The sequence below is a fragment of the Suncus etruscus genome, chromosome 9 (genome assembly GCF_024139225.1).
Source record: "Suncus etruscus isolate mSunEtr1 chromosome 9, mSunEtr1.pri.cur, whole genome shotgun sequence".
Lineage (NCBI taxonomy): Eukaryota > Metazoa > Chordata > Mammalia > Eulipotyphla > Soricidae > Suncus > Suncus etruscus.
In genome coordinates this window covers 99,459,362-99,486,150 of record NC_064856.1, presented here as the reverse complement: position 1 = coordinate 99,486,150, position 26,789 = coordinate 99,459,362, and the positions used below count along the sequence as shown (strand labels likewise).

Below are 26,789 nucleotides of genomic sequence, written 5' to 3'. Positions count from 1 at the left end.
TGAAATGATATCAAGCTTATCACTTTATCTCCTTCTGGCACTCATTTTTGTCAAAAATGATAACTTTTAGCTATCGCTGTCGTAGTATTCCTTTCTCTCCCCTAACTGCATTCTTCACTATTTATAGCAAGCTTCCTACTATGGATAGGTCCTCTTTGCCGTCAACTCTGGATATTTTTCTGGATATTTTTATTTTCTCTGGATATTATTTTTATTACATTAATAAATATTTTCTGGATATTATTTTTTCTGGATATTTTCTCTGGATACTATTATATTAATTATTTTTTTATTCCCAATATTAAAAGACTGTGATACCTCTCCTCAGATTCATTTTGCTAACATAATACTCTCCATATTTATATATGCATAAGTATATTTTCATTACTTTATTTTTTCTAACAGTTGCATAGTATTCTATTGTGTAGATGTACCATGGTCCCTTTATTCACTCTCCTGTTCCATAGCATTTGAGTAGTTTCTAGTTCTGGCTATTTTAAATAGTGCTGCATTGAACATAGATGTGCATAGGGCTTTTGTTTTGTGTTTTTGGGCTCCCCATTGCCCCTCTACTTAAATATTATGGCATTATTCTAGTATTCCAAGGACCTATATACTCTTTATGGTTTTCAAACCAAGTTATTCTTCCCCTCATCAGTTACTCCCTATTGATTATACGAAAATTTAACAATTGTTTCTGTCCTTTTTTCTGCTCTCCTCTAAACAAAATGTACAAAATGAATATCCGGAAATCTATAATGCTTAAATGGATATGATTTAAAATGATTAAATGGATATGATTTAAAATGATTAAATGGATATGATTAAATGATTAAATGATTAAAATGGATACGATTACCAGGCTATTATTTTACATATTCCTGAATGCATATAGATATTCTTATGCTGAGAAAAATGAGTCAGAGGGAGAGTGATAGACTCATTTGTTTACTATGACTTGAAGCTTTTTCAGAGTCAACTTCTATCTCAAAAGAGGTATCACTATAAGATTTGAGATCTTGATACTTCGATTTTGTAATAAAAAAGTATGAGTTTGGGAATTATTAGAATGAGTAGAATAGCCAATTATAAATTTACTGCCCTACCATATTCCCTGAATGACGGGCAGGAAGATTTATACAGTTGGAAAGTAGCATGGGAAAGGAGTTGATCCCAGGAGTAAAGAATATAGTCTACATAAGTCATAAGACCTTTTTGTCAACACAATATCGTTTTGCAGGTGGCTGATTTATTTCAGATAAGCTAAATAATTTGACCTTCAAAAATATTTTAAATAGAAAAAAACAATCACCTCCTTTTTGTTTTTCTTTAATCCAATCTGTAAAGGTAAGCTTTATATTTATACTCAGTTCAAATAGCTAATCGTGTTTTATCTTATAGTACCAAGTTGTATGCAGATTATGTATTTTTAAGAATCAGTAAAGAGCCCATGCACTTTTAAGTGGTCATTATCGTTGAAATGTTTTAACTTCAAACTTTGATTTAGGTAGCTTCAGTATTTTTATCATTTCATAATTGTTATCTACAATGACTGTAAAATATTGGGTGAATCACAAAATATTATTTTCTAAATTATTTACACTTACTAATTTGTCATTTATTAAGGATAAGTATATTTGTATGCAGTATAAAACATCCTTTTATAAACTTACCCTAGATATAATCATTGCTCCTTATGGAGTTTGTGGTACTTATTACATTATGTCCCTTGCATTCAGAAAATTTTTCTGGACAGACAAGAAAATTAAAACAGGCTAAAAGCAAAAACTACTAAATGTGGATAAATTATTTAAATAATGATTGTTATGAGTTATTCAAGAAGAATGGTATAAAAGTTCCAGACCTCAGGGGGAAAAGCAGTTTTATGAAGAGCTATAGGTCACTCGATACATTAATGAATGTAATGTTCCTGATCATATTATTCAGCACTTGTGCAGAATGAGCGTGATAGGGATACTGAGCATAGAAAACATCAGTAAGTGAGAAGATGGGAGAAAGAGCACATCTTAAATGATTTGTGGTTGATGTCTCTACTGCATTTAACGTCAAATTGCTGGCTTAGACAGAAATGCTAGATGACTCTCTTCACTCTTCAATATTTTAGGGAAGGTAAATGTAATTCCTAGCATAGATTCCTTTTCTCTCATTGTAAAATCTGACTAAAAATGTTGGCACCCTGAGTGAATCCTAAGAACAGAGTCAAGATTAAGTCCTCAGCACAGCAGGGTCTGGCCCTAACTCACCCCAAATCCCAATAAAAATGCTGAATTTTCATAAATAAAAAAATAAATGCTGAATTTATAGACCTAAATTTGAAATACAATACAAAGTTTTAGAGATGCATTTTTGGCCCAGTTCATGAGTTTTTCTTAATAAAACACTTACAGCTCATAAATTTCAAAATCAGATAGTTGGAAAGATAATAAAGTGGGTAAAGCACTTGTTCAACTGATCCAGGTTTGATCTCTGGATCATTGGATGTTTCCATAGCACCAAAAGGAAAGGAAGAGTCAGGAATAAGCTCTGAGCACCACTTGGTGTAAAAAAAAAAATAAAATCAAAAAAGCAAACAAAGGGCCGGAGAGATAGCAGGGAGATAAGGTGTTTGCCTTTCATGCAGAAGGACAGTGGTTTGAATTCCGGCATCCCATATGGTCCCAGTGACTGCCAGGAGCTATGTCTGAGCGTAGAGCCAGGAGTAACCCCTAAGTGCTACTGGGTGTGACCCAAAAGCAAAAATAAAAAAAGTAAAGCAAACAAAAATTAATGTCAAAATAAAACCAGATTTTGGAAACACTACAATTTTTAAATTAGCATAAATATGCTAAAGGACTACATAGGGATAGAGTGTTTGCTTTATATGCTCTGGCTTTATAATTTTCTTACCAAGTATGGTTTTCTGAACACCACCAGGAGTGATCCCTGAATAAAAATTTAGAAGAAAGTCCTGAGTACCTATGACTATGGCATAATAATAATAATAATAATAATAATAATAATAATAGAAATTATAATAATGTTAATTATAGTTGTTGACTTATAAAAATGAAATTAATTTTAGTTCAACAGTATGAGAACACATAATTGAGTGGACAGAACATAAATTAAGACTTTACACGTTTCTCTGTTTAGGTAACTTTATAATAACAAATTTTTTAGTCACAAACAAAAAACTGACAACACAGCTGGAATAAAAAATACTGAACATAATTTCTTCTTTTTTTGGTTAATGTCTTGTTTTAATCACCATTACAAACATGTTTATAGTTGAATTTCAGTCATAAAAATGTAGCAGTGCAACAGTTCTTCTTTTTTTTTTTTTTTTTTTTTTGGTTTTTTTGGGCCACACCCAGCGGTGCTCAGGGGTTACTCCTGGCTGTCTGCTCAGAAATAGCTCCTGGCAGGCACGGGGGACCATATGGGACACTGGGATTCGAACCAACCACCTTTGGTCCTGGATCGGCTGCTTGCAAGACAAACGCTGCTGTGCTATCTCTCCGGGCCCGCAACATTTCTTCTTATAAAAAAAAAAAAAAAGGAGTCCTGAAAAAATATATATTACCACATTTTAAGAATTCCTGGAAGTTATACATTTTCTGCAGTGAGAATTAGTAAAAAAAAAATACAAAGGAAGTGAAGTAACTTGTGTCTATGATTCTTTTATTCTTATAGATGAGGAATGAAGAGAAGAAAGCAGAAGACAATGTTTCCATGGTGATACAATTTGTCCTACTGGGCTTTTATGACCTTCCTAACCTCCAAGGGCTGCTATTTACATTGTTCTCCATAATTTACATGATAATCTTAATTGGAAATAGTCTCCTTATCATACTTACCAGACTTGACACACAACTACTACAGAAACCCATGTATTTTTTCCTGGCAAATTTTTCTGCATTGGAAATCTGTTTTGTGTCTGTGACTATGCCTAGGATGTTGAAAAACCTGTGGACTCAGTATAGAATCATTTCTAAACTGGAATGTGCCACCCAGATGTGCTTCTTCCATACACTGGGAGCCACTGAATGCTTCTTCCTGGCTACAATGGCCTATGACCGCTATGTGGCCGTTTGCAAGCCTCTACACTACCCTGTAGTCATGAACCACAAGAGCTGCATCAGATTGGCCATCGCTGCCTGGATCAGTGGAATTCCAGTCCAAATAGGACAGACATGTCAAGTGTTCTTCCTGCCATATTGTGGTTCTAACCGAATCAATCATTTCTTCTGTGACATTCCCCCACTCATCAAGCTGGCCTGTGGGGACACTTCACTTAATGAGATGTGTGTCTATTTAGTTGTGGTCTTTTTTGTTTTTGCTCCTTTCTTCCTGATCCTTGGGTCTTATGTCAAAATCATTTTCACCATCCTTAAGATGCCTTCAGCCACAGGTCGGTTCAAAGCCTTTTCCACCTGCTCATCACATCTCATAGTAGTGCTCTTATTCTTTGGGTCAATTTCTATTAATTACTTAAGACCTAAATCTAGCCATTCTCCATTAAGTGATAAAATGTTCTCTCTTTTATATACTATAATGACTCCATTGTTTAATCCCTTGATCTACAGCCTCAGGAACAAGGATGTGATTACAGCACTAAAAAAGCTGTTTCTCAGAAAAGTGTGATGAATTCAGTTTTAAATTCTGAAATTCTTCTATGTGGCTTTTATATAAACTTTTTAAATTTCAATATTCTCCTCTTAGGAAGTTATCCACATTAATTTATGCTGTTTTTGAGATATTTTAAAACTAAACTTCAATGTTCTGGGTAGAATAAAATTAGACAATATTTCAAGGTCTCTATGCCTAAAGACTATTTCTACCTCATGAATAAATTGGTCTAAAGCATATTTAGAAACTGAACACATATTTGAATCTTTAAAATCTTTTGGCTTAAATAGCATGTGAAATAAATTGTATTATATACCTTCTTAACTTTATGATTTTTATATGTACTTTAGTAGCAACTTTGGATTCTATATGTTAGAACTTATATGTAATTTATCAATCGTAAAAATTTGGTAAGTAGATATTTAAATGATTGACTACATAAATCGTGCTATAACCTACCTCAAACACCTAGTAAAAATTAGGGATTTCAGAAAATCAATGAGCAGTAGAGCATCTTTATTTGTATTACAATGTACCCATGGGAAACTCTTCCATTCATATCAAATGTCATATCAAATATTTCACTTATGTATCCCACTTAAACCAGGTGAAAATAAATACTCTATTAATTTAAATGTAACTTTATTCATGAAAGTGAACCTGTCTATCCCTTTTGATTTTTAGACAAATTATATCAAATGTGATTTACATATGCATTATATTATGTTGTACTAAAAGTTCCTAATATATGTTTCATTCTCTTCTCCATAATTTTACTATAAATTCTATGAACAGAAAACTTCTACCTTTTTTAACCAGTAAATCTACATATATTCTTATGCTCTAATTTGACATTAAATTTACCAGAGTAATTCTCTTTGAATTATTTTCATCTCCCAATAAGTACATTTCAAATAGTTACTTTTAAGTCAATTCATATTATTAACAGAAAAGTTTATGAGTTTAAAAATGTCAAACAGTGGTAAAGATGATTTCATGATTATTCAGCGAGCAATAGTTACATTCTGAATATGTATTATATAGACATTAGTGAGTCTAATTACCTTGTCTTAATAAATATGCTGACAATTTAATGTATCTCACACATCCTTTTAGCTGAGCTTCAAATATCAAAACAATTTCTTTTGTCCAAAATCATTATTCTTAACTTATAGTAAATAAATTATTTTAATAATTTGGCCTAAAACTACTCATTATTGATTTTGAGTAACTAATGCATCATAATACTTTAGTCTTAATCTAACAAAAGAATATAAAACGGTTTTAACTTATAATGTATTATTATATTTCACTTATGCATCCCATTTATACCTTAAACCAGGTGACAATAAATACTCCATTAATTTAAATGTAACTTTATTCATGAAATTGAACATGTCTATCCCTTTTGATTTTTAGACATATTATATTTATCTTACTTCTTAAAAATAAAGTTTATATTATAGGAAATACAGCATAATCGTGTTATTATTGGAAAATCAAACTCCTACCTTTTAAATCTTTCTTCTGCCTTTTAAGAAAACTGTTGTTTTCAACATCACCTCAATTCTAAAACATTATTAGGATCATTTTGGTTTCATCTACTTAACATTGACTTTCCTGATTTTAGTTTATATAAGGCATGCTGTGGGATATTACATGAGATGAGTACATTGAATTAAATGTTTCTCATATATCTACAAAAAACTCTACCAAAATGATAATTTCCACTTTTTCATTTTGCAGTTAATTTAGCCTGTTCTAAACTTGGAATAAAAGATGCCAAATTATCCCACATGATCACAAATTTAAGGATGTAATCTTAGCTGCGAAGATGCCTCTTTACAATTTTACTTTATTTACTAACCTCTTCAGTAGTAATTGATATATGCTTTACCTGCCTATATTTCACTAATATATGCTCTCCAGTACATTAAACATCCTCTTTTAAAGGGGTTCAGTATTCATGCTAATTCAGGGCATATACACATTTATCAAGAAACTTGCAAAAAGGAACTAATTATCATTTACACATAGTATGTAAGATGGTCATCCAGCATACCAGAAGACAAAGTAAAGGGTATAGAGATAGATTTGTTAAAATTCAACACTGAGGGCTTATAGTCAGAGAGACTTGCAAAATTTGCATGAAATTTCTTACCCTGCATCACTGATTATTTAGAGCAAAACAAATGTAAAACTGCAGAAGTGGCAATTAAGGCATTCTGATCATATTAAAACATACATTGTTTAAGTCATATAAGAGGACACCCCCCCATCACCAATGCAACATTCCAACCCCAATGTCCCAAATATCTCTCCTCCCCACACCGCCCCCACCTGTACTCTAGACAAGCTTTCTATTTCCCTCATACATTCTCATTGTTAGGATAGTTCGCAATGTAGTTATTTCTGTAACTAAATTCATCACTCTTTGTGGTGAGGTTCATAAAGTGGGCTGGAAATTCCAGCCTTCCTCTCTTTTGTCTCTGAAAATTATTGCAAGAATGTCTTTCATTTTTCTTAAAACTCATAGATGAGTGAGACCATTCTGCATCTTTCTCTCTCTCTCTCTCTCTCTCTCTCTCTGACTTATTTCACTCAGCATAATAAATTCCATGTACATCCATGTATAGGAAAATTTCATGACTTCATTCTCCTGATGGCTGCATAATATTCCATTGTGATTATGTACCACAGTTTCTTTAGCCATTCATCTGTTGAAGGTGATCTTGGTTAAGACTGAATCACAACCACAATCATGTTTGTAACCAAGGCGTTTAAATAAAAAGTATTATTTGAAAAAAATACTATATTTAAGAAAGAAAAATGAAGTTAAGTGCACAAGTAAACACAGGATGTATTCAGAAGTTTTTCTAAAAAACAAGCATTGTTTTCTTTCTAGTTAAGGCCTCCTCCTTTATTGATCATGATACCCTGCATCCTCATTTCTAGGCTCTGGGCAGTTTGGCCAGTTTGGCCCTCACCCTAAAGGGTTTTTACCAGGCCAGATCACAGTAAAAGTCTCCTACTGTTTCTTAAACTCCTAAAAATTATTTGATTAGACAAAGGCATCTCTGTCCTCTCTATTATAAATAAATAACTTTTCTTCTAAGTATCCATGACTCTAAAACAAAGCAATATTGTTTACACATTTTGAAATTATGGAAGCAACATTATATTTATTTAAAAATATAATGTATGCCAAATTATATTGTAACCCACAATTCATCTAAACCATAATGTGGTTTCTGGGAATAGAACTTGCAAAGGGTATGTGCAAGGTTCACAAGGTCTTACCCTTAGCACTATCTCCCTGGTCCTTTATAAAATATTTTTAAATACTTTCCTTAATTTAACTGAACCATTCTGTTAGTGTTTTCTAGAAAGTACTTTATTCTAGAATTATAAGTAAACTGCTCACAAGTCCTAAAATCTTAGGATCACTACAATGGCCTTAAGTTGCACAAGGACTTTCTGTGAAGAGAGCATTTCTCTCAGTCCTACACTATATGACAGTAGAGGCGAATATTAAGTACAAATTAGTAGTTCCTGAAGAGTATTTTCTAGTCCTCATCTCATAATCCATTCTTGTCTGTCCATGATAACTTATGTCACCAAAGAAGCATCCCAACCAGTTTACTGCAGCTACTGTTATTTCTCTTCCTGGGGTTAGTCAAATCTATGTCCTCAAGTGAATGGTCTTCGATGTTAACAGTCATTTGTAAGAGTTTATAATATAATAATAATATATATTATAATGTATATTATATAATAATAATAAAATATATACAATATTGTTATATAACAGCCCTTTAGATGGGCTTGGATGGTGGTGGATGGTGATGGCAGAATGAGAGGCCTACCTTAGGGTAAGACCTGCCCATTTCTGGCAGGAGTCTTGGGGAGGTCTTACCCTAAGGTAAAGTTATGTAGAAGATGGGGATGGGCCAAAACAATGTTATAAGGAGTTCATCTCTCTAGATTAATTTGATAAGAAAAATTCTTTGGAATCACATCAAACAGATAAGAGTATTTACAACTTGAACAACTGTGTTTATATATAGATTTTGAAACCCATATAAAATTAGCATAGTACAAACTTGTGATATAGGCCCTGTATCAGTTTTAAGGTAATCTTGTGATAATTAACTAGATGTTAAAATCACTGCCACCGGTCTATTTTCTGAGAATTAATTTATGAGTTGACTGTTTCTACACAGTATTGTTCTTATAATATTATGGTATAGGAGTGATAGAAGAGAAACCTGGTAGAAGAGGTTCTTTTCTCATTTTTTGTCTCTAATGTATTAATTCCACATTAAATGTAATTCCATCATGATTAAAGAAAGCTATTTCTTAAGGAGACACATACTCATTTGGGAATTAATTTAAAACAACACTATTTCAGCAAGATTTGCAAACATGAATAAATTTCACTGGGAAAGAAAGTTAAGACTTTTTGGTATTGTTGTTTGTTTGATTTTGGGTCACACCACAGGACTCAGAGGTTACTCCTGGCTCTGAGTTCAGAAATCACCCGGCAAGTTCAAGAACCATATGGGATGCCAGGAATTGAACCACCATCTCCTGGGTTAGTCACATACAATGCAAATGCCCTATTGCTGTGCTATTTTGTGAGCCCCCATAATCAAGTCCTATATGAAGATATAGTTATGCTATGAATCCAATGTTAGATTTTCACTTAATTGAATGAAACATGTGGTAATCTGACAACCATAAATATATAAAGGCAGCTGAGAAAAATTAGCATGGGACAATATTAGCAGAAGTGCTCAAGGATTATTCTATTTATTCAAATATGAACCAGGGAAGATACAATGGTGGAAAATCTAGTAGATATATCAAATACATTTTTGCCTTACTTGATATGAATTGGCAATTATCTAAATTATGCATTATTTGATATATAATACTCTTCCATATTTAAACATCAGTATATTACTTCAAATCAAGAAAAGGCATTTTGAAAGAACATTAACAATAGTCACTACAAATCTTATTTTTTTTCTGAAATAGTTTATCGAATGCACCTAACTTATATTGGAGTTCTTTGAAGAGTAAGAGAAAATTTTGGAATGACACACAACAGAAACAACAACCAAACTGATTTTTTTTTTTTTGGTAAAGATAGTAAAACCAAGCATATAAAGAGCACAAAACAAACTAAGTTACTAAGTAAGCATTGATAACTTTGATGCTGGTAGAGGGCTTCTGGTGAGTATAGAAAGACAGCAAACCATAGAAGGAGATCTGAAGCTCTCTCTCTCTCTCTCCATCTCTGTGACCAAGGACAATGGTTGGGGAGATCTAAGACTGTGGGCCTTGATCTTTGCAGGGAAGCAAAGTCAGCAAAGACCTTGTTCCAGGTTTTTCAGTTCCTTCACCTTCACTCACAGAAAAAAAATGATCAGGAAGAAATAAGCAATGAAGTAAAAACAGATTTTATTTGGAGGTACTGTAGAAGGGAATGAAGAAACAGAGAGAGTAATGTGCTCAAGTTAAAGCTTCTCCAAAAACTATAGAGAACCCTGATATAAGTCCTAGAGTTTAAGTAAGAAAGTATGTTTGTTTTTGTTTTTGTTTTGGGGGGGCCACACCGGGTGACGCTTAGGGGTTATTCCTGGCATTTGCTCAGATATTGTTCCCGGCTTAGGGAACCATATGGGACTCCAGGATTGAACTGCTGTCTGTCCTAGGCTAGCACTTGCAAGGCAGATGCATTACTGCTTAGCCCCACCGCTCTGGTCCCTAAAGAAAGCATTAAAATACACACTTCAAGAGTGAAGATATGAGCACAATTTCCTAGGGAGCATATGTCTGTGGCTTTCTGGGGGCCCTGGCCAGCAGGGTGAAGGGGATGAATGCCGCAACTTATTCGTGGGTTCACTGAAGCCGACCCGATCTGAAATATCTGTGGGAAAAATCTGTAAAGGTTAGAAAGAAGGCCTAAGTCTTTATCTGATCAAAGGCAATTTATTAAGCAGGCAAGCACTTATATATATATTTTTACACAAGGGGAAGTATGTCTCAAAAACTATTGGTCATTTCAAACCATATCTTATCCAATAATATTCCAAGCATAGGCACATAACCAAAAATGAATAAAGGTACTTAAACATTAAACTTATGGGGCATACAAGCATTGGTCAATTCAAACAAGCTTTTCACCAATTATATGCTTACTACAGGTATTTGGCCAAAAAGGGAAAAAGGATAGAGTGTATCTTGTTAAGCACAGCCCAAAGGAGGTGGGAAAGGAAAAAAAAGGGAGGCATGACTTAATAACTCAATGACTGATCTTAGCAACCTTTAGCTTGACCAGAATCAAAGACATATAAGGAAATATTATCTTGTCTCTGGTCTCATGGCCCTGTGGTTAGTACAAGGGGCTATGTTGTTGCAAGATTTCCTATTTGCTCATGGGCTAGGAGCCTGCCGGCAGTCACGTATGAGCTCAGTGGAACTATCCACAGAGATAGAGGCTAAGGTTGATAGCATCCATTTTGTGCAGGCTAAAGCAGTCTCCCACATATGTCTACTCCTTCTTTGTTCTAAATGTATTTTAATTGTTCTAACCTGCTCCACTTGGTATTTTCTTTCTATGTGAAAGTTAAGTTAAGTTGGTTACCAGAGAAAAGTGTTGGAAGCTATTGACAATCAGTCATGACCTCTATCTAAGAGGAGGATGCAATTCAGTCATGTTTGCCATCTAATCAATTTAAGGAAATCTCCCTCATTTCAGTCGGGTCCAATCGCAAAGTGGATCATCAAATGAGGGGGACTTACAGAGGACCTACTTCTTTGACAGGGAGTTGTGGCATACCCACCCAGTTACAAGCAGTTGTGTATGCACAGGCAATTCAATTATAGTGCTAAAAATTTAATAATAGCCCTTTTAAAAATCCCATGATATATAAAACCTAGCTTTTATGTTAACCTAAGTGCAGCCATATTAGATGTTAATATTGCAAATTTAGATCTGTGAGTGAACTCAACAAAGCCAAAAGTAACAAACCCCAGCCTTTGGAACCTGACCTTGCAAATGCATAGCAGAAGATGTATAAACTGAAAACCATGCTTCGGTTCTGTAAAGATAATGTTTTCTTTATATTAAACATACAGCTTAACCTACAATTTTGTCTAATGAAGTATGAGAACATAGAATTTTAAAGATTAATTATGACTATCTGGAAACCCCTAGACTCCCTTTAAAAATAACCTGTAAGCTATAGGTGGTTGCCTAAGAAGGGGCAATATCATCTTGCTAATAAATAAACAGACTCAGATTCAACCACACTTCTGAGTGTCTGATCTCTGTTTCCCATTGTCAATGCCTGCACCCACCTTCCTAAAGGGAACCTCACATATTCCCTTAGTTTTTTAGGCTCAGGTACTTTCCTGGATTTTGTTCCTGCTGGAACCTCTTTTGGTAGGGTGTCTAGTCTTCAATCAGTCTGTAGTGATGGCTGATGGGACTCTAATCAATGACAAAGAAAGTAAACCCCCTCAAATCCTGTTTTTTAGAGTTTTTTTTTGTTTGTTTGTTTGGGCCACACCTGGTGATGCTGAGGGGTTACTCCTGGCTATGGGCTCAGAAATCGCGCCTGGCTTGGGGAACCATGTGGGACGTCAGGGTACAACCCGCAGTCCATCCTAGGCTAGAACACGCAGTGAAGACGCTGAGAGCTTGTGCCACCACTCTGGCCCCTGTCTCTTAGTTTTATTACAATTTAAGAATCCAATACTTTTGGATGTTAGGGGCTTGTCTACCTGTCTTTCTGTCTCTATTTTAAACAAATAAATACATGTTAATAAATGTAGATTGCAAAAATCATCACTCACCACAATAAATGTCAAAAGATTAATGGGCAATAATTCACTTTAGTTTGTTAGTGTAATGTAGGGTGCAATCATTCTCGACATCACTAAATCTTCATAGCAATGATGACCAGGCTCAATTGTTCAGTTGATGCAAAGAAAACAGCTTATACTAGAAATTATTTTTTTTCTATATATTTGTTCGTGTCCTCAAACATGTAAGATCCTCCTTTGATTGATAAATGAAATTTAAAGGATCTATAAATTGTCACAGATATTTTGAAGTCCATTGGCCACTAATTTTATGGCTTTTCAAATGTCACTTCAAGGAAGACACACAGCAACATTGGATCTATGTGTTTTCTATCGTCATATTTTAAAACTTTTTTTAATACTCTAGTTATACAGTGATACATTTTCATAGATTTCTTGAAATAATCTATTGAATTATATACATAGACTAATAACCTTTAAATTTCACTGTTTTATTATTTAATTATGTTTTTTAAATAGGATGTTTAATACATAAAATTAAAAGTGATGACATAATTTTTTAAGTCAGAAACTCTAAAAATAGATCCAAGAGCAATATTACAGAGTATAGGGCTCTTGATTTGAATATAGCCAACACCAGTTTGATTCTTGACATTACACACAGTTTCCTGAACACCACCAGGAGGATTCTTAAGTTAAGAGCCAGGAAAAACCCCTCAACATTGCTGGGTATTGCCAAAAATCAACAACAGAAAGAATGTAACATATGATTATGAGAAAAAGTCAAATTCTATCTATAAAAATTTAAATATCTGTTCTAAAAAGTCATTCAATTTATTGCATGCTAAAGAAACTCTATCTGGCCCTCATATTAGTTTTATAATATAAAGAATTAAGCAGAGCTAAACTGAAATAATGTAGTGAATATCAAGAGAAGGGAATATATTAAATAGGTAAATTTTTATTTTAAGGTAACACAATATTTATATTTTAGTTACAGACTATATGTATATGTTTATAAGAAAATATAGTTTTAATTGAAATTGAACTTAAAAGTAATGACATATAATTACTGTAAGAAAATGGTTGCAAAATTTTTATGAGGAAAATATTCATCAAATCAAGTTTTTGTTTTTAAGTGAATAGTTTCACAAAGCCATATGTTTATTAGCAGATGTGAAATAGGGCAAGTAAACCTATATAAATAAAAATAAAGCATTGAATCAATCATGAATATATATGAATATGTTTATTAACTAACATTGTTATAAAATAAAATTCAGTAAAACAGGTAACAGTCAACTGTTTATAGTACTACGATATCAAGAGCATTTTGATTCATTGCAAATGTTACGTATTTGAAAATAAAATATGTGTTAAAATTAAAAAATGTGGGCCGAAGAAATAGCATGGAGGTAGGGCATTCGCCTTGCATGCAGAAGGATGGTGGTTTGAATCCCAGCATTCCATATGGTCCCCCGAGCCTTCCAGGAGCGATTTCTGAGCTTAGAGCCAGGAGTAACCCCTGAGTGCTGCTGGGTGTGACTCAAAAACAACAACAAAGCAAAACAAAGCAAAAAAAATAAAATAAAAAATGTGTAGTGAAGTTATGGGAAATTCAAGGATGAAACTCAGGACATTGCATATAATTCTTTTGTTTGTTTGTTTGTTTTTTGGGGGGGTCACACCTGGACACTCAGGGATTACTCCTGGCACTGCGCTTAGAAATCACTCCTGGGCAGCCTCGGAGTGCCATATGGGATGCCTGGGATCAAACTGTGGTCAGTACATCATAAGGCCACGTAAAAAACAAACACCTTACTGCTGTGCTATATTTCTCTGGCCATAATTGCACTTAATTCTGTGATATAAATCATCCAAAATATTAGTGAATATGTGTTTGTATTATGTGAGCATGAGAAGGCATGCATTTGTTTTGTAAATTATAGAAGTAACAAAGATTTCTATAATTATTTTAAATGAAGAAGAATTCTTGTCAATTAAACATACAATTGCGTAATCAGCATTACATTGAGCAATAAGGTATACTGAGAATAGTTGTTTTCTAAATGTTACCTATTTTTTCTCAGTAACCTTCTTACTGGTACAAAACGTCAAATGATAAACAAAATGAACACATCTGCTGCTGAATCCTGAGAGAATAAGTGCTGAATACCCAGGGACCATACCTAGAGTGACTATATAACCCAGCTCAATGAGGAAGCAATGCTGATCCATCCTACATGAATAAAATCAGTTAATCTAGGTCAGTACTAATGCTATTTCTTCCCTTTCTAGTTTGTGTTTTATGTTCCTAAAGTTCTCATCTTTTTTGGTACTGGAAGCTTTTACAGGTACAATAGCATATATACAAGATTGCAGTTTTATTTTAATTGTACTTACCTAACATATTTAAATACATTGATAACTAAATAGAAAGAAAGATAGTTGTGGTAGAGACTAAGTACTTTATTTTACTTTTGATCACTCAGTGGTTCTTTTTTTTTTTTTTTTTTTGGTTTTTGGGCCACACCCTGTGACGCTCAGGGGTTACTCCTGGCTATGTGCTCAGAAGTTGCTCCTGGCTTCTTGGGGGACCATATGGGGCACCGGGGGATCGAACCGCGGTCCGTCCTAGGCTAGCGCAGGCAAGGCAGGCACCTTACCTCCAGTGCCACCGCCCGGCCCCAGCACTCAGTGGTTCTTTATTTTTAATACTTTATCAAAGAGCATACTGTTTAAAAGATAGATTTATAGGGGCATATTTTTAGACCAGTCTACATGATGCATTTTGAGACTTGTGGTTTGATCATTAGATAATTCACAAATTCTGCTCATTTGTTTATCAAAAACTCCTTTTCATTTTTCATCTATTTTTCAAAGTAATATATATGTTAATATGTAATATATATAAACACCTATATAGTTCTTTAAATATACAAGTGGAATAGTTGGATGGATATTAAAGCAGGTAATGTGTTTGTCTTGAAGGTGGCTGACCCACATTTAATCATTGAAACCCTTCATGTCCCCTGATATTTGAGAAGTGGAAATTGAGAACTACAGGGTGTACCCCAAACCAAATACATACATACATATATATTTTTTCAATTGGTATATGGTCTTTTAAATCAAAATAAAATAGATTAAGGAGAAGTTGCAGAAAATTAGGAAATTCAAAATTTAAAATTAAATTTCCTAGAGAATGGGATCAGAGATCAGAGTTCAGAGAGTAACTGCTCTGTGGCATCAAGTGTTGACTTTTATTATGTGTCTTGCATATTTAACTATCTACATATAAAAACATGATGTAGTTTCTATTTCTAGTCCTTCAATGAGCTACACATAATAGTAATGCCCCTAAATTACCCCTATCATTTCACTACCAGAATACTTAGAAAAGGTTCTAACGTGATTGCTACATTTCCCTTGACACAGATTCACATATGAACCTGGTGAGTCCTGCCATAGTATATATGTCCATCCCAAACTATCACACATGCATATGTCCCTTTAACCCAAGTCTCTAGTACTAAGGATCATGGATAAAATACTTCTCATTATTTTGTCTACAGAGGTTGAATGATACCAAAGACAGGAGGGGAAGTAGGGGCTATTATGTCTAGTAAATTCAGTATTGCCTAACCCATAATTTGGGATATAAATAAAGGCACATATATTAATTACCTGCAACTCTCACTTAGTTTATATTCTCTTCTCTAAGAAATTTAATTTGAAAGATAAAAAAAACAATAAAAAGGATTTTTAAAGTCATTGTTTATGGTGCTAAATTCATTGCCAGAATTATTCTTTTTTATGTTTTTTTCAGAATTATTCTTGAATGTCAATAAATTCTTCATATATAAGATAGAAGCAAGAAGAGATATAATATGTGTTACAATATATAATTTAATTGTACAAGTTAATTCAGATGATCCATATATAATTTTTGTAGTACGTTCTACAAATAAAAGCAATATTCATTGATTTGCATATATTTTGTCATATTTTTGAATAGCTGATCTAAAACTTCTTTGTCACAATCAAGAATTCCAAATGTGGGTTATGGCAATGAATTGCACTGTGTTTACTGAGTTCATATTCTTAGGACTTTCTAGCAAACAGAATGTACAACGTGTGCTATTTGTGTTCTTTCTCTTTGTTTATGCCATAACTGTGGTTGCAAATGTAGGGATGATCCTGCTGATCAAGATGGACTCCAGGCTCCACACACCCATGTACTATTTCCTGAGCAACCTATCATTCTGTGATGTCTGTTACTCTACTTTTGCCTCTCCCAAGATGTTGGCTGATTTCTTATCTGAGGAAAAGATCATAGCATTTAAGTTCTGTTGGATTCAGTTGTATTTTGGAGAAGTCTTTTTTGATGTGGAATGTTTGATGTTGGCTGTCATGGCTTATGACCGTTATGTAGCCATTTGCAATCCACTTCTTTATACAATTGCCATGTCTAGGAGCCTCTGCACTCTGCTGGTTTTTCTCACCTACATCATAGGTTTGGTGAATTCTACAATCCAAACTTATTTAACATTTAATTTGTCGTTCTGCAAATCCAATATCATCAATCACTTCGCATGTGATACTGCTCCCTTGATTGCTCTTGCAACCTCAGATACATCCATCAATGAAATAGTGTTGTTCATACTTGGTACCCTTATAGTGGGATGCAGCATCTTCACTGTCCTCCTCTCTTACAGCTACATTATAGCGACAATCACTAAAATGAAGTCAATTGAAGGGAGATACAAAGCTTTCTCTACCTGTGCTTCCCACTTAAGCACAGTGGCTCTCTTCCATGGAACACTTCTCTATATGTATTTACGACCCAGTTCTGGTGTTTCTAATGAAAATGATAAAATTTCTTCTATTTTCTACATAGTTATCATCCCTATGTTAAATCCACTAATTTATAGTTTAAGAAATAAAGATGTAAAAGGTGCCTTGAGAAAAGTCATCAACACAAAATTATGTCCTGCGTAAAGCCATAATATCCTCTCTTAAGTGATTTATATAGAGATTCTGCAGGTTAAACATGAGATATTTGATCAAGTCTGGCATTCACTCATCAGTATATATTTTGTTTTTTTTTCATTGATACTTACCCTATAATGTGTGCAAGGCACACACAGTTTATTCATATCATATATTTCTTCTTTAATTCAAAGAGGTTAAAATTAATTAATTTGCTCCTTTTTGTGGAGACACTCATTGTACCATCCTTAATTGTTAATGTTTACTGGAGAATCATTTTAGCTTATTTTAAATTTAGTGTAGTCTTCCTAATGTTTTATTTTCTTTTTAATAATGAATTAGTAGACCTGAAACATAAAGTAATCATGTAAGTCTAGTATACTTGCCACTATGGTTTTTACTAATATACTAGCAGAATTTTATTGATGTTTCTTCTTATCTATCCCTCTGAAATACAAGGTTAGTAAATACATAGTAGAATATGAAAATGTATTGTTCTGAATAAAAAGTCTACAGATCCAAGAACATTATATGTCGTGTTCACTAAGAGATCCATTTTTCTTCTTAGCCTCTGACCTCGGGTGCTATTCTTAACAGTTGTTGCAATGTGTATGCAGTTCATGTGAAGTTAATTTAAAATAACCTTTTTTCAATTTATATCTACCCTAAAAACCAAATAACTGCTTTTATTTTATTTTGTTATCCTCTTTGAGATCAAACACATCTGGGTTTCTTGTCTTTGTGCTTCAGATCAATGTGTATCAGTGACAGGAACTCTCTCTGTTCAGACTTCCTCAGAACTCTCTCCCTCATGGGTGTTCTCTAGTTATATCAGGGGCATATGCACCTCAAACATTTTTGTAACAAAGTGATAGTCTTCTGTCAACGGCTCATCATTTAGTGAGTCTCCAGGAGGTTCTTTCATGGTATTGAGATATTTGTATATTAATATTTAAAGTAAATGATTTGATAATAGACGGGTCTTTCACTAAAATATTAGAGTCCCAACTCCTTTGTTTATGTTCAAATCTTTATATGACTTAAAATAAAAATTAATGAACTGCCAATTTATTGTATATATAATGGTTGTGTTATAATAAAATATTCTTGAAAAAAAACTAATTTTTCTTTGTATTCCACTTTAATATGCTTATTTTTGTCCCTGTGTGTTTGAAAAATAAACAACATTGTGATATTCATAACTGAAGAGCTAGCTGGTTTTTAGGTAGCCACAAACATTGTCTCATTAGTTAGAAGTTAACAACACATATCTTTTCCTCTATGGAATTCATTATCAATCCTATTATAAATAACTATACAATTTATGCTCTCAAGGGTATTCATTTTATTTGAACTATTTGAAGAAAAGACATAGATGCTTTTTCTTATTCCAGGAGAACAAAGTAATGGCTTATATGAGGTTTTGTATTCTGTTTTTGTTGTGAGATTCTTGTGAGAAGTGGAAAATAGGATGATAACAACCTCAAGATGAATTCTATATCTTTCCTACTCAATTTGCCTTATTTTTGTTGACCAGTTACTGGAGGATTTGGGTGGGTAATTTTCACCATGAGATCTTGTGCATATCTACTCAAAATTATTTTAATTGTTCTTGTTATAAAACTGAGAAATTAATGGTTTATATATTCAGGAGTAAAAACAGGAGAATTTCACTCAAAGAACTCAGTGAAGCAGAAGAGATAGAAGTTAGGGAATTAGAAAGAAAGAGAGGAAGAAACTGAGAGAGAATGAGTGCAAGAGACAGAGATAGATACTGAGACAGGCATAGCGCAAACATAGACATACAGATTCAAGCACAGAGAAGAATTTTAGAATACTGGGATATAGATAGGAAAAGAATTTTAGAATACTGGAATATAGATAGGAAAGAAAGATAATGAAGGGGAAAATGGGCAGTTTGAACCTGTTTCTTTTTTTTACTGGATTTAGGGTAAAAATTCAAAATTTAAAAGTTATTCTTTATTGGTGAGTGTTAAGTGTGATATTTTAAAATTAAATTTTAGGCTAACATTGAAAAAGTAAAAACAAAACAGACAAAACTGTGAACTGTGATGTTTTCTATATCACACATCCTAACTAAAGTGCCTAGAGAATTTAATGTAGGTAGGATCCTTGCCTTCCATGAAACAGACCTACATTCAATTCCAGCACTCCACATAGTTCCCTGAGACAGCCAGGAATGAGCCAGGAATTCAGCACAATGAATTGTCCGTTGACACCAAGAGAAGTTTCCCAGTGCAGAGACAATTATTCTTTCTGTAAATGTGTAATTGTCAAGGTATTTTATGGGAACTCACTTTCTTTTGAAAAGAAAGAAATAGAAGAAACTCACCTTCCATTGCAAGTGTCTGAGTCAGCTTTAAAGGTGAAAAGTACTGTCAAATTTTTCAAAACATATTTAAAATTTAGGGGTTGGAGCAGTAGCACAAGTGGTAAGGCATCTGCCTTGCCTGGCTAGCCGAGGAGTTAGTTCTATCCCCTGGCATCCTATATGGTCTCCCAAGCCAGGAGTAATTTCTGAGCTCCTAGCAAGGAGTAACCCCTCAACACCAGGTGTGGTTCAAAACCCACAAAAAATTATTTATTTATTTATTTATATATTTGGTTTTTGGGCCACACCCGGCATCGCTCAGGGGTTTCTCCTGGCTCTATGCTCAGAAATCACTCCTGGCAGGCTCGGGGGACCATAGGGGACGCCGGGATTCGAACCGATGACCTTCTGCATGAAAGGTAAATGCCTTACCCTCCATGCTATCTTCTGGCCCCACAAATATATTTAAATTGTAAATATTTAAGAATAAGTACAATATAAAATACAAATGCAGAAAATTGTTCATCTTGTCTTTCTGTTTGCACAGTTTTAAAACAAAGAAAATATCTTAAGATTTCGTTGTTCCTAAAGAGATAGTATGGGTAAGGTTTCTGCATTCTATATAGTCAACACAGGTTTGATCCCAGACACAGCATCTGGTGAGTATAGCTGGATTATATCCAATTGGACTATATCCTAGCAGAGAGTCTCAAATAATTCCTAGGCATTCTAAAACCTAGAAATAAAATCAACTGAATAATATAAAGGAGTACCTTGTATCAGTGTATTCCACTTGTTTGTATCTCTCATTAATTATACAATCCCTCTAATCGATGCACCTACTCAAAGAAATAAGGAATAGCATGCTCATTCACAAGAGAATCAATTTTCTACCTTTGTCTTTTTCTAAGGTGCATTGAGCTTTCCCTTAAAAGCCTAAACCTTAAAGTACATCTTGCAAATATCTGGGATGAAATTTTATTGATCAAAGCTGTTCATTGCTGTGGCAATCCTTTCCTATTCTTTTTTTAAATAAATAATTAATTGTGTGGCTGTCAGAAAATAAACATTGGTTATGTTAAAGACTTGAGGCATCTATCTTCCAACTTGCCTAAAACTGTTATAACTCTTAATCAAATCATCACTGTGTCTGTGTTTTATTGAATATGACTGTCCCTCGAGTGTTTGATTCTCCCCCGGTTGTACTTACAGTGGCAGTGGAAAAGGCTTTCAAGGTTACAAGTTGAATTAAAAATTACATGTTTTATTTAAGTCAAATCCATTGGCTTCTTTCATAGGCATGAAATATGAAAAAATGATATCTCTTTCTTACTTTTGCTTCTCTATATATGTCACTTGAGATATATCATCTATATTTTCTTCTTACTTAATTCAGTATACATAAACACCAGTAGTACAAGGCAGTAATGTGGTAGCCTATCTAAAAGACTAGATATCTTGGACTTCAAGTATTTTTTGTATTTTATTTTTGATAAATGATAAATATGGTAGATTTGAATTCACTATTTGAAGTGAATTTGTGGGGAGAGGGATAGAGGCAAGGCTAGGCTTGAGCACCAAGAGTTCCTAGGCCAATCAAGAGGGAGGAAGGGCAGCTGTTTTAGAGTTAAAGCATGTTATAAACTTGCCCCAAGCTTGATACACAGAGAAAATTTCTTTACAGTTTCTGATATACTTCTTTCCTTTTTATTTACTTTTTAAAAATTATTTTTATAATAATATTTTTATTTAAACACCATGATTACAAATGTGTTTGTAGCTGGACTACAGTTGTAAAAAAGAACAACCCCTTCACCATTACAACCTTTCTACTGTAAAGGAAAAGTTTCCCCTGGATTTGCTAACTGCCCTAATCACCTACCCCCCTTCACAATTCTGGGAACTTAAGTTTCCCCTAAGTTTCCTGATCATTCACCTCCCTTCACAATTGTGGGAACGTGTAGACCCAGTTATAGTTTAACTTTCTTTCTGTTCCTACATGGTTTTAACCTGGTCATGTTAACCCTGTAAGCTTGCACCTGTACCTTGCAAAAATGTGATTGAGCAAATGCCAGATGTCATGTACTTCCTAAAGCCAATCAATCTACTGTACCTTTCTATTGTTTGAAATACTATATACAGCTTGTATGCTCATGGCTCAGGGCTGGCAGATTCTGGCTTATGCTGAATTCTAGCACAGCCCCTGCATGCTTGTAAGAAAAATAAACCCTCTGCTATTGCATGAGATTGTGGTCTTGGTGTCTTTGAACAGCGCATCATTCTCCTGGACTTAACACTACCACCAATAACCTCCATCTTTCTCCTCAAGTTCAATAGTTTACTTTATCTTTTCTTTTTTTACAGAACTAGTATCTAGTATGTTAGAGAAAAGTATTAACTTTTCTTTCTTTCTTTCTTTTCTTTTTTTTTTTTTGAGCACCACAAGGTGTGGTACAAAAAAAATACCAACAAGGAAAGAACCCCAAACAAATAAAAAGAAACTCCAACCCTTCATTACCTGACCTTACTAGATTATTAGGTAGTAGATCTTATCTTAACTAAATAGATCTTATCTTAACTACCAGACCCCATGCTCAAGTCAGATGACTGAAACCCTATGAGTGTACTAAGACTCAGACTCTATTTTGCCAATTATTTAGTTGATGTCATTAATCTTAAAGTAAATTTTTCTTGCACTAAAGTAATTATTAAGAGACCACAAGCTTCCTGTGTGTACCTAAGTAGTTATATGATCTTGAGCAAGTCACTTAAACTATATTGGTTTTACACGTTGCTTAAATAAATTATTAAAAAAATTATTATCTTGGTTTTATTTGACAGATAGGAAAATGGTGCAAGCCAATAAAGGGATATTTCAGAGTGTGTATGTGTGTGTGACTAGTCTAAAATGTATTATTTTTAATATCTTTCTTTAAGCACCATGATTACAAACATGTTTGTAGTTTTAACTCAATCATAGAACCCCTTTTCACCAGTGCAAATTTCTCCACCAATGCTCTTCTTCTCCCTCCTCCTCTACCCCCTGTCTGCATTCGAGACAAGATGTGTGCAAATGCAGAAGCCCTCCACTTTCTCCACCTCATTGGGCAGAGACAGCCTATCCTCTGCTGGGCCCTGAAGAGATTATATTTGCTGTTGTCTCCTTTGCTGTCTCATCCAGGAATTCAAGCAGGGAGCAAGTCAGCAGTATTTAATAAAGGATTTCTTGTGCTCAAAACATTGTAGGAATCAGCTTCCACCCTTATTGGGAGGAGACAGCCTACCCTGTATTGGGCCCTGAAGAGATTATGCCTGCTGTTGTCTTCTTGGGATAAAAATCAAAAAAGCCGAAAATGGGTGGAGTTCTTTTAAGGCTCTCAACCTTAGTTTGAGAGAGGAAAGGAAACAAGGAATTGAAACACCACAACAATACAAAAAGAAGTGTGAAATAAATATATCCAATGAGCACTACAACAATAAAGACAAGTGCCATATAATAGCCACGGTCTTGAAAAATAAACATGGCAGAGCACAAAAAGGAAAAAGAAAAAAAATGGAGTCACCAACTCACCAACTTCAATATCAACATCAAAACAAAGAAGTAAAAAAAGTAAATAAATAAATAAATAAATAGATAAATGAATAAAAAAAAGATTATTTTGTGCTTTTATTTTCCTGCATAGGCACAGTAAATAATGGGACATTAGAGAGGGAATTCCTTTGGCCTAAGAGATACAAGGTTTCTCCACCCTTGAAGTATACTGTCATGGAATTAACTATATACCTCTTGCATATTCATTTACTCTCCCCTCAGTGCTTTTACAGTGTATGGAAGACTTCTGCTCCTTTATGGGTGATAAACTCAGACCTCTGTATCTAGAGATCTTGGTATCTCACAGGTCAAGGAATGGAGCTTATGCTGAAGTCTTTCTTTGTGGTTCTAGAAGTTCTGTTCCTTCAGTGTCGTTTTAATCCATCTTCGGTAATTGGCGGTCTTGGTCATTGTGCTGATCCTAGGATGGAGCCTGGGATAGAGTCTTCCGTTGTGTTTTCAGTAACCCATTCAGTTGTGATTGTTTCAGTCAGACCTCTGGAATTAGAGATCTTGTTTGTTGTACAGATCGTAGTCTAGGGCTTTTTTTTTTTTTTTTTTTTTTAATTAGTCCCAGAATAGTACTGACTGGTCTTGGTTGTAAGAGTCAGTCATCTGTAGATAGCGATCTTGGCTTTTGCACTGATCAAAGGGTGACAATTCTTCTGATTTTGTCTTATCGTTTGCTGGTGTGGTAGGACAACCTGCTCTTAGGTCAAATTGTTCCCATTTCCTCGTTGTCAGGCTATCATATTAGAGCTGGCACATGTTGGTGTCAGAGCAGTATTAAATATGTCCCGAAGGGAATTTGGTTCATGGAGCTGTTATGGAGAACTGTTTTGTTTCTATGTCTGGGATCCAGGGTTCAAGGCTGGACGGTCGGTGTCTAGTCCCCTGGGGTCTAAGTTGGTTCCACATGACATATGTTCAAGGTGGGAGGTGCCCCTGTATTGTAAAAAAGTATGAGCTCTTATCCTTAGTAGATAAGAGCTTATTTTTATATTTTTATGCATAAGATTCGAGTGGTTTGCAGGCTCAGTGAGGAGGGGGCAGGCTTCCCCTACTTAGTGCACGTGGATGAGACCAAGCAGGGGGTGTTCGTGCCATTCGGGGGCTCTGATATTAGATTGCTTTTAGGAAAGGAACCTAAATGCAAAATATCCACTAGATGATATTTTATGTTGTAGACTCTGTTTACAGGGCTGATTACCATATCACTTAATTTTCTAGACTTGACAATTATGATCATTTTTAAGAATGCTTTATTGACTATCTAACCCATGAAGACTTTCTATATTAAAGTTTAATTTCACCTATTATTATTGGCTTAGATAATAGAAAAACCTTTCCATCTGACTTGCTGCTTTATATTTTTTAAAGCATTCTAATCCATTTCACCTGGGTCAGCTTTTAAACTGTAACCCATTGTCAATCCTCAGTGCCTGTTTATGTGCTTGCATGAGTGTATGTGTTGGACATCTCAATGTCTGTCTAATGTCCATCTGTAATATATATAATGTGTATATTGTATATTGTCCTTTCTCTGTCATATATAATACCTCCTTCCCCCTTTGCTTACAACTTTACAAATTCTTTTCTAGTTCTTCACTCTCTTATCCACCATTTATTATTTCCCCATTATCCAATATCATCAATCACTTTGCATGTGATATTGCTCCCTTGATTGCTCTTGCCACTTCAGATAAATCCATCAATGAAATAATGTTGTTCATACTTGATACCATTATTGTGGGATGCAGCATTTTTACTGTCCTCCTCTCTTACAGTTACATCATAACTACAATCATTAGAATGAAGTCAACTGAAGGGAGATATAAAGCTTTCTCTACCTGTGCCTCTCACTTAAGCACAGTGTCTCTCTTCCATGGCACTCTTCTCTATATGTATTTGCGACCCAGCTCCAGTTTCTCCACTGAAAATGATAAAATGTCTTCTATTTTTTACATAGTCATCATCCCTATGTTAAATCCACTAATCTATAGTTTAAGAAATAAAGATGTAAAAGGTGCCTTGAGAAAAGTTATCGGAGCTATATTATGTCCTGTGTAAAACTATAATATTCTCTCATAAGTGATTTATATAGTAATTCTGAAGGTTAACTATGAGGTATTTGATCAAACAGTTCTGTATTAATTTATCGGTATATCTTTGGTATACTGAGTGCAAGGAACACCCTTTATTCATTTGAGACATTTCTTCTTTAGTCCAAAGAATTTTGAAATTAATTTATTTACTCTTTTTGTAAAAACACACTTTGTATCATCTTTGATTCTGAAGAATAACTTGAGATTAATTTTAATCTATTGTAGCCTCCCTATTGTATTATTTTCATTTCAGTAATGGATTATTAGACCTTCTGTAACATAAAGTAATTATTTAAGCCAGGTATATTTTCCAACTATGGTTCCTATCAATATACTAGTAGAATTTTATAGATGTTCCTTCTTACCTACCCCTCTGAAATACAATGGTAGTAAATACATAGTAGCATATGAAATTGTATTGTTTGAATCAAAATTATACATATACAAGCACATTATGTGTCATGTTTACTAAGGGATCCATTTTGCTTCTTATTTTCTGCCTCTTGGTACTATTCTTAACAGTTGTTGAAATTGTATGCCATTCAGGCAAAATAATCTAAAATAATTTTTTTCAATTTATCTTTACCCTAAAAAAACAAATAACTGCTTTTATTTTTATTTTATTTTATTATCCTCTCTGAGATCAAACACATCTGGGTTTCTTGTCTTTCTGCTTCAGATCAATATGTATCAATGACAGGAATTCTTTCTGTTCAGACTTTCTCAGATCTCTCTCCCTCACATTTGTTCTCTAATTATATCAGGTGTATATGCACCCCAGACATTTTTGTAATAATGTGATAGTTTTCTGTCAAAAGCTCATCATTTAATGCAGTGGTCCTCAAACTATGGCCCGCGGGCCACATATTGTCTTTGTATCTGTTTTGTTTCTTCATTGCAAAATAAAATATATGCAGAGTGCATAAAATTTCGTTCATAAGTTTTGTTTTTACTATAGTCAGACCCTCCAATGGTCTGGCCCCCTGTTTAAAAAGTTTGAGGACCCCTGATTTAATGGGTCTCAAAGAGGTTCTTTCTATGGTATTGAGATATTTATATAATAATATTTAAAGGACATAATTTGATACTAGAGACAGGGGCTTTTCACTAAAATGTTAGAGTTCCAGATTCTTCAGTATGTTAAAATCTTTATATGACATAAAAGAAAAATTAATTAATTGCCAATTTATTGTATAAATAACGAGTTGTGTTATACTAAAATACCATTGGGAAGAAACAAAACATATTTGACATTAAATTGCACTTTAATATGTTTATTTTTGTCTCTGTGTGTTTGAAATAT

The 26,789-nt window shown here is 34.0% G+C and overlaps 2 protein-coding genes across 2 annotated transcripts; both read left to right on the top strand.

Annotated features, from left to right (window-relative positions):
• Positions 1-3,684: 3,684 nt before the first annotated feature.
• Positions 3,685-4,644, top strand: LOC126018665 (olfactory receptor 10AG1-like). Its single transcript, XM_049780764.1, has one exon. The coding sequence runs from the start codon at positions 3,694-3,696 to the stop codon at positions 4,642-4,644; it is 951 nt and encodes a 316-aa protein (XP_049636721.1). The 5' UTR covers positions 3,685-3,693.
• An 11,886-nt stretch (positions 4,645-16,530) lies between these two features.
• Positions 16,531-17,466, top strand: LOC126018664 (olfactory receptor-like protein OLF2). Its single transcript, XM_049780763.1, has one exon. It carries the CDS (start codon positions 16,531-16,533, stop codon positions 17,464-17,466), a length of 936 nt encoding a protein of 311 aa, XP_049636720.1.
• The last annotated feature ends 9,323 nt before the right edge of the window (positions 17,467-26,789 follow it).

Excerpts from the sequence above, each read along its gene's own strand:
- LOC126018665 (XM_049780764.1), top strand. The coding sequence starts at position 3,694 with ATGAGGAATGAAGAGAAGAAAGCAGAAGACAATGTTTCCATGGTGATA.
- LOC126018664 (XM_049780763.1), top strand. The coding sequence starts at position 16,531 with ATGGCAATGAATTGCACTGTGTTTACTGAGTTCATATTCTTAGGACTT.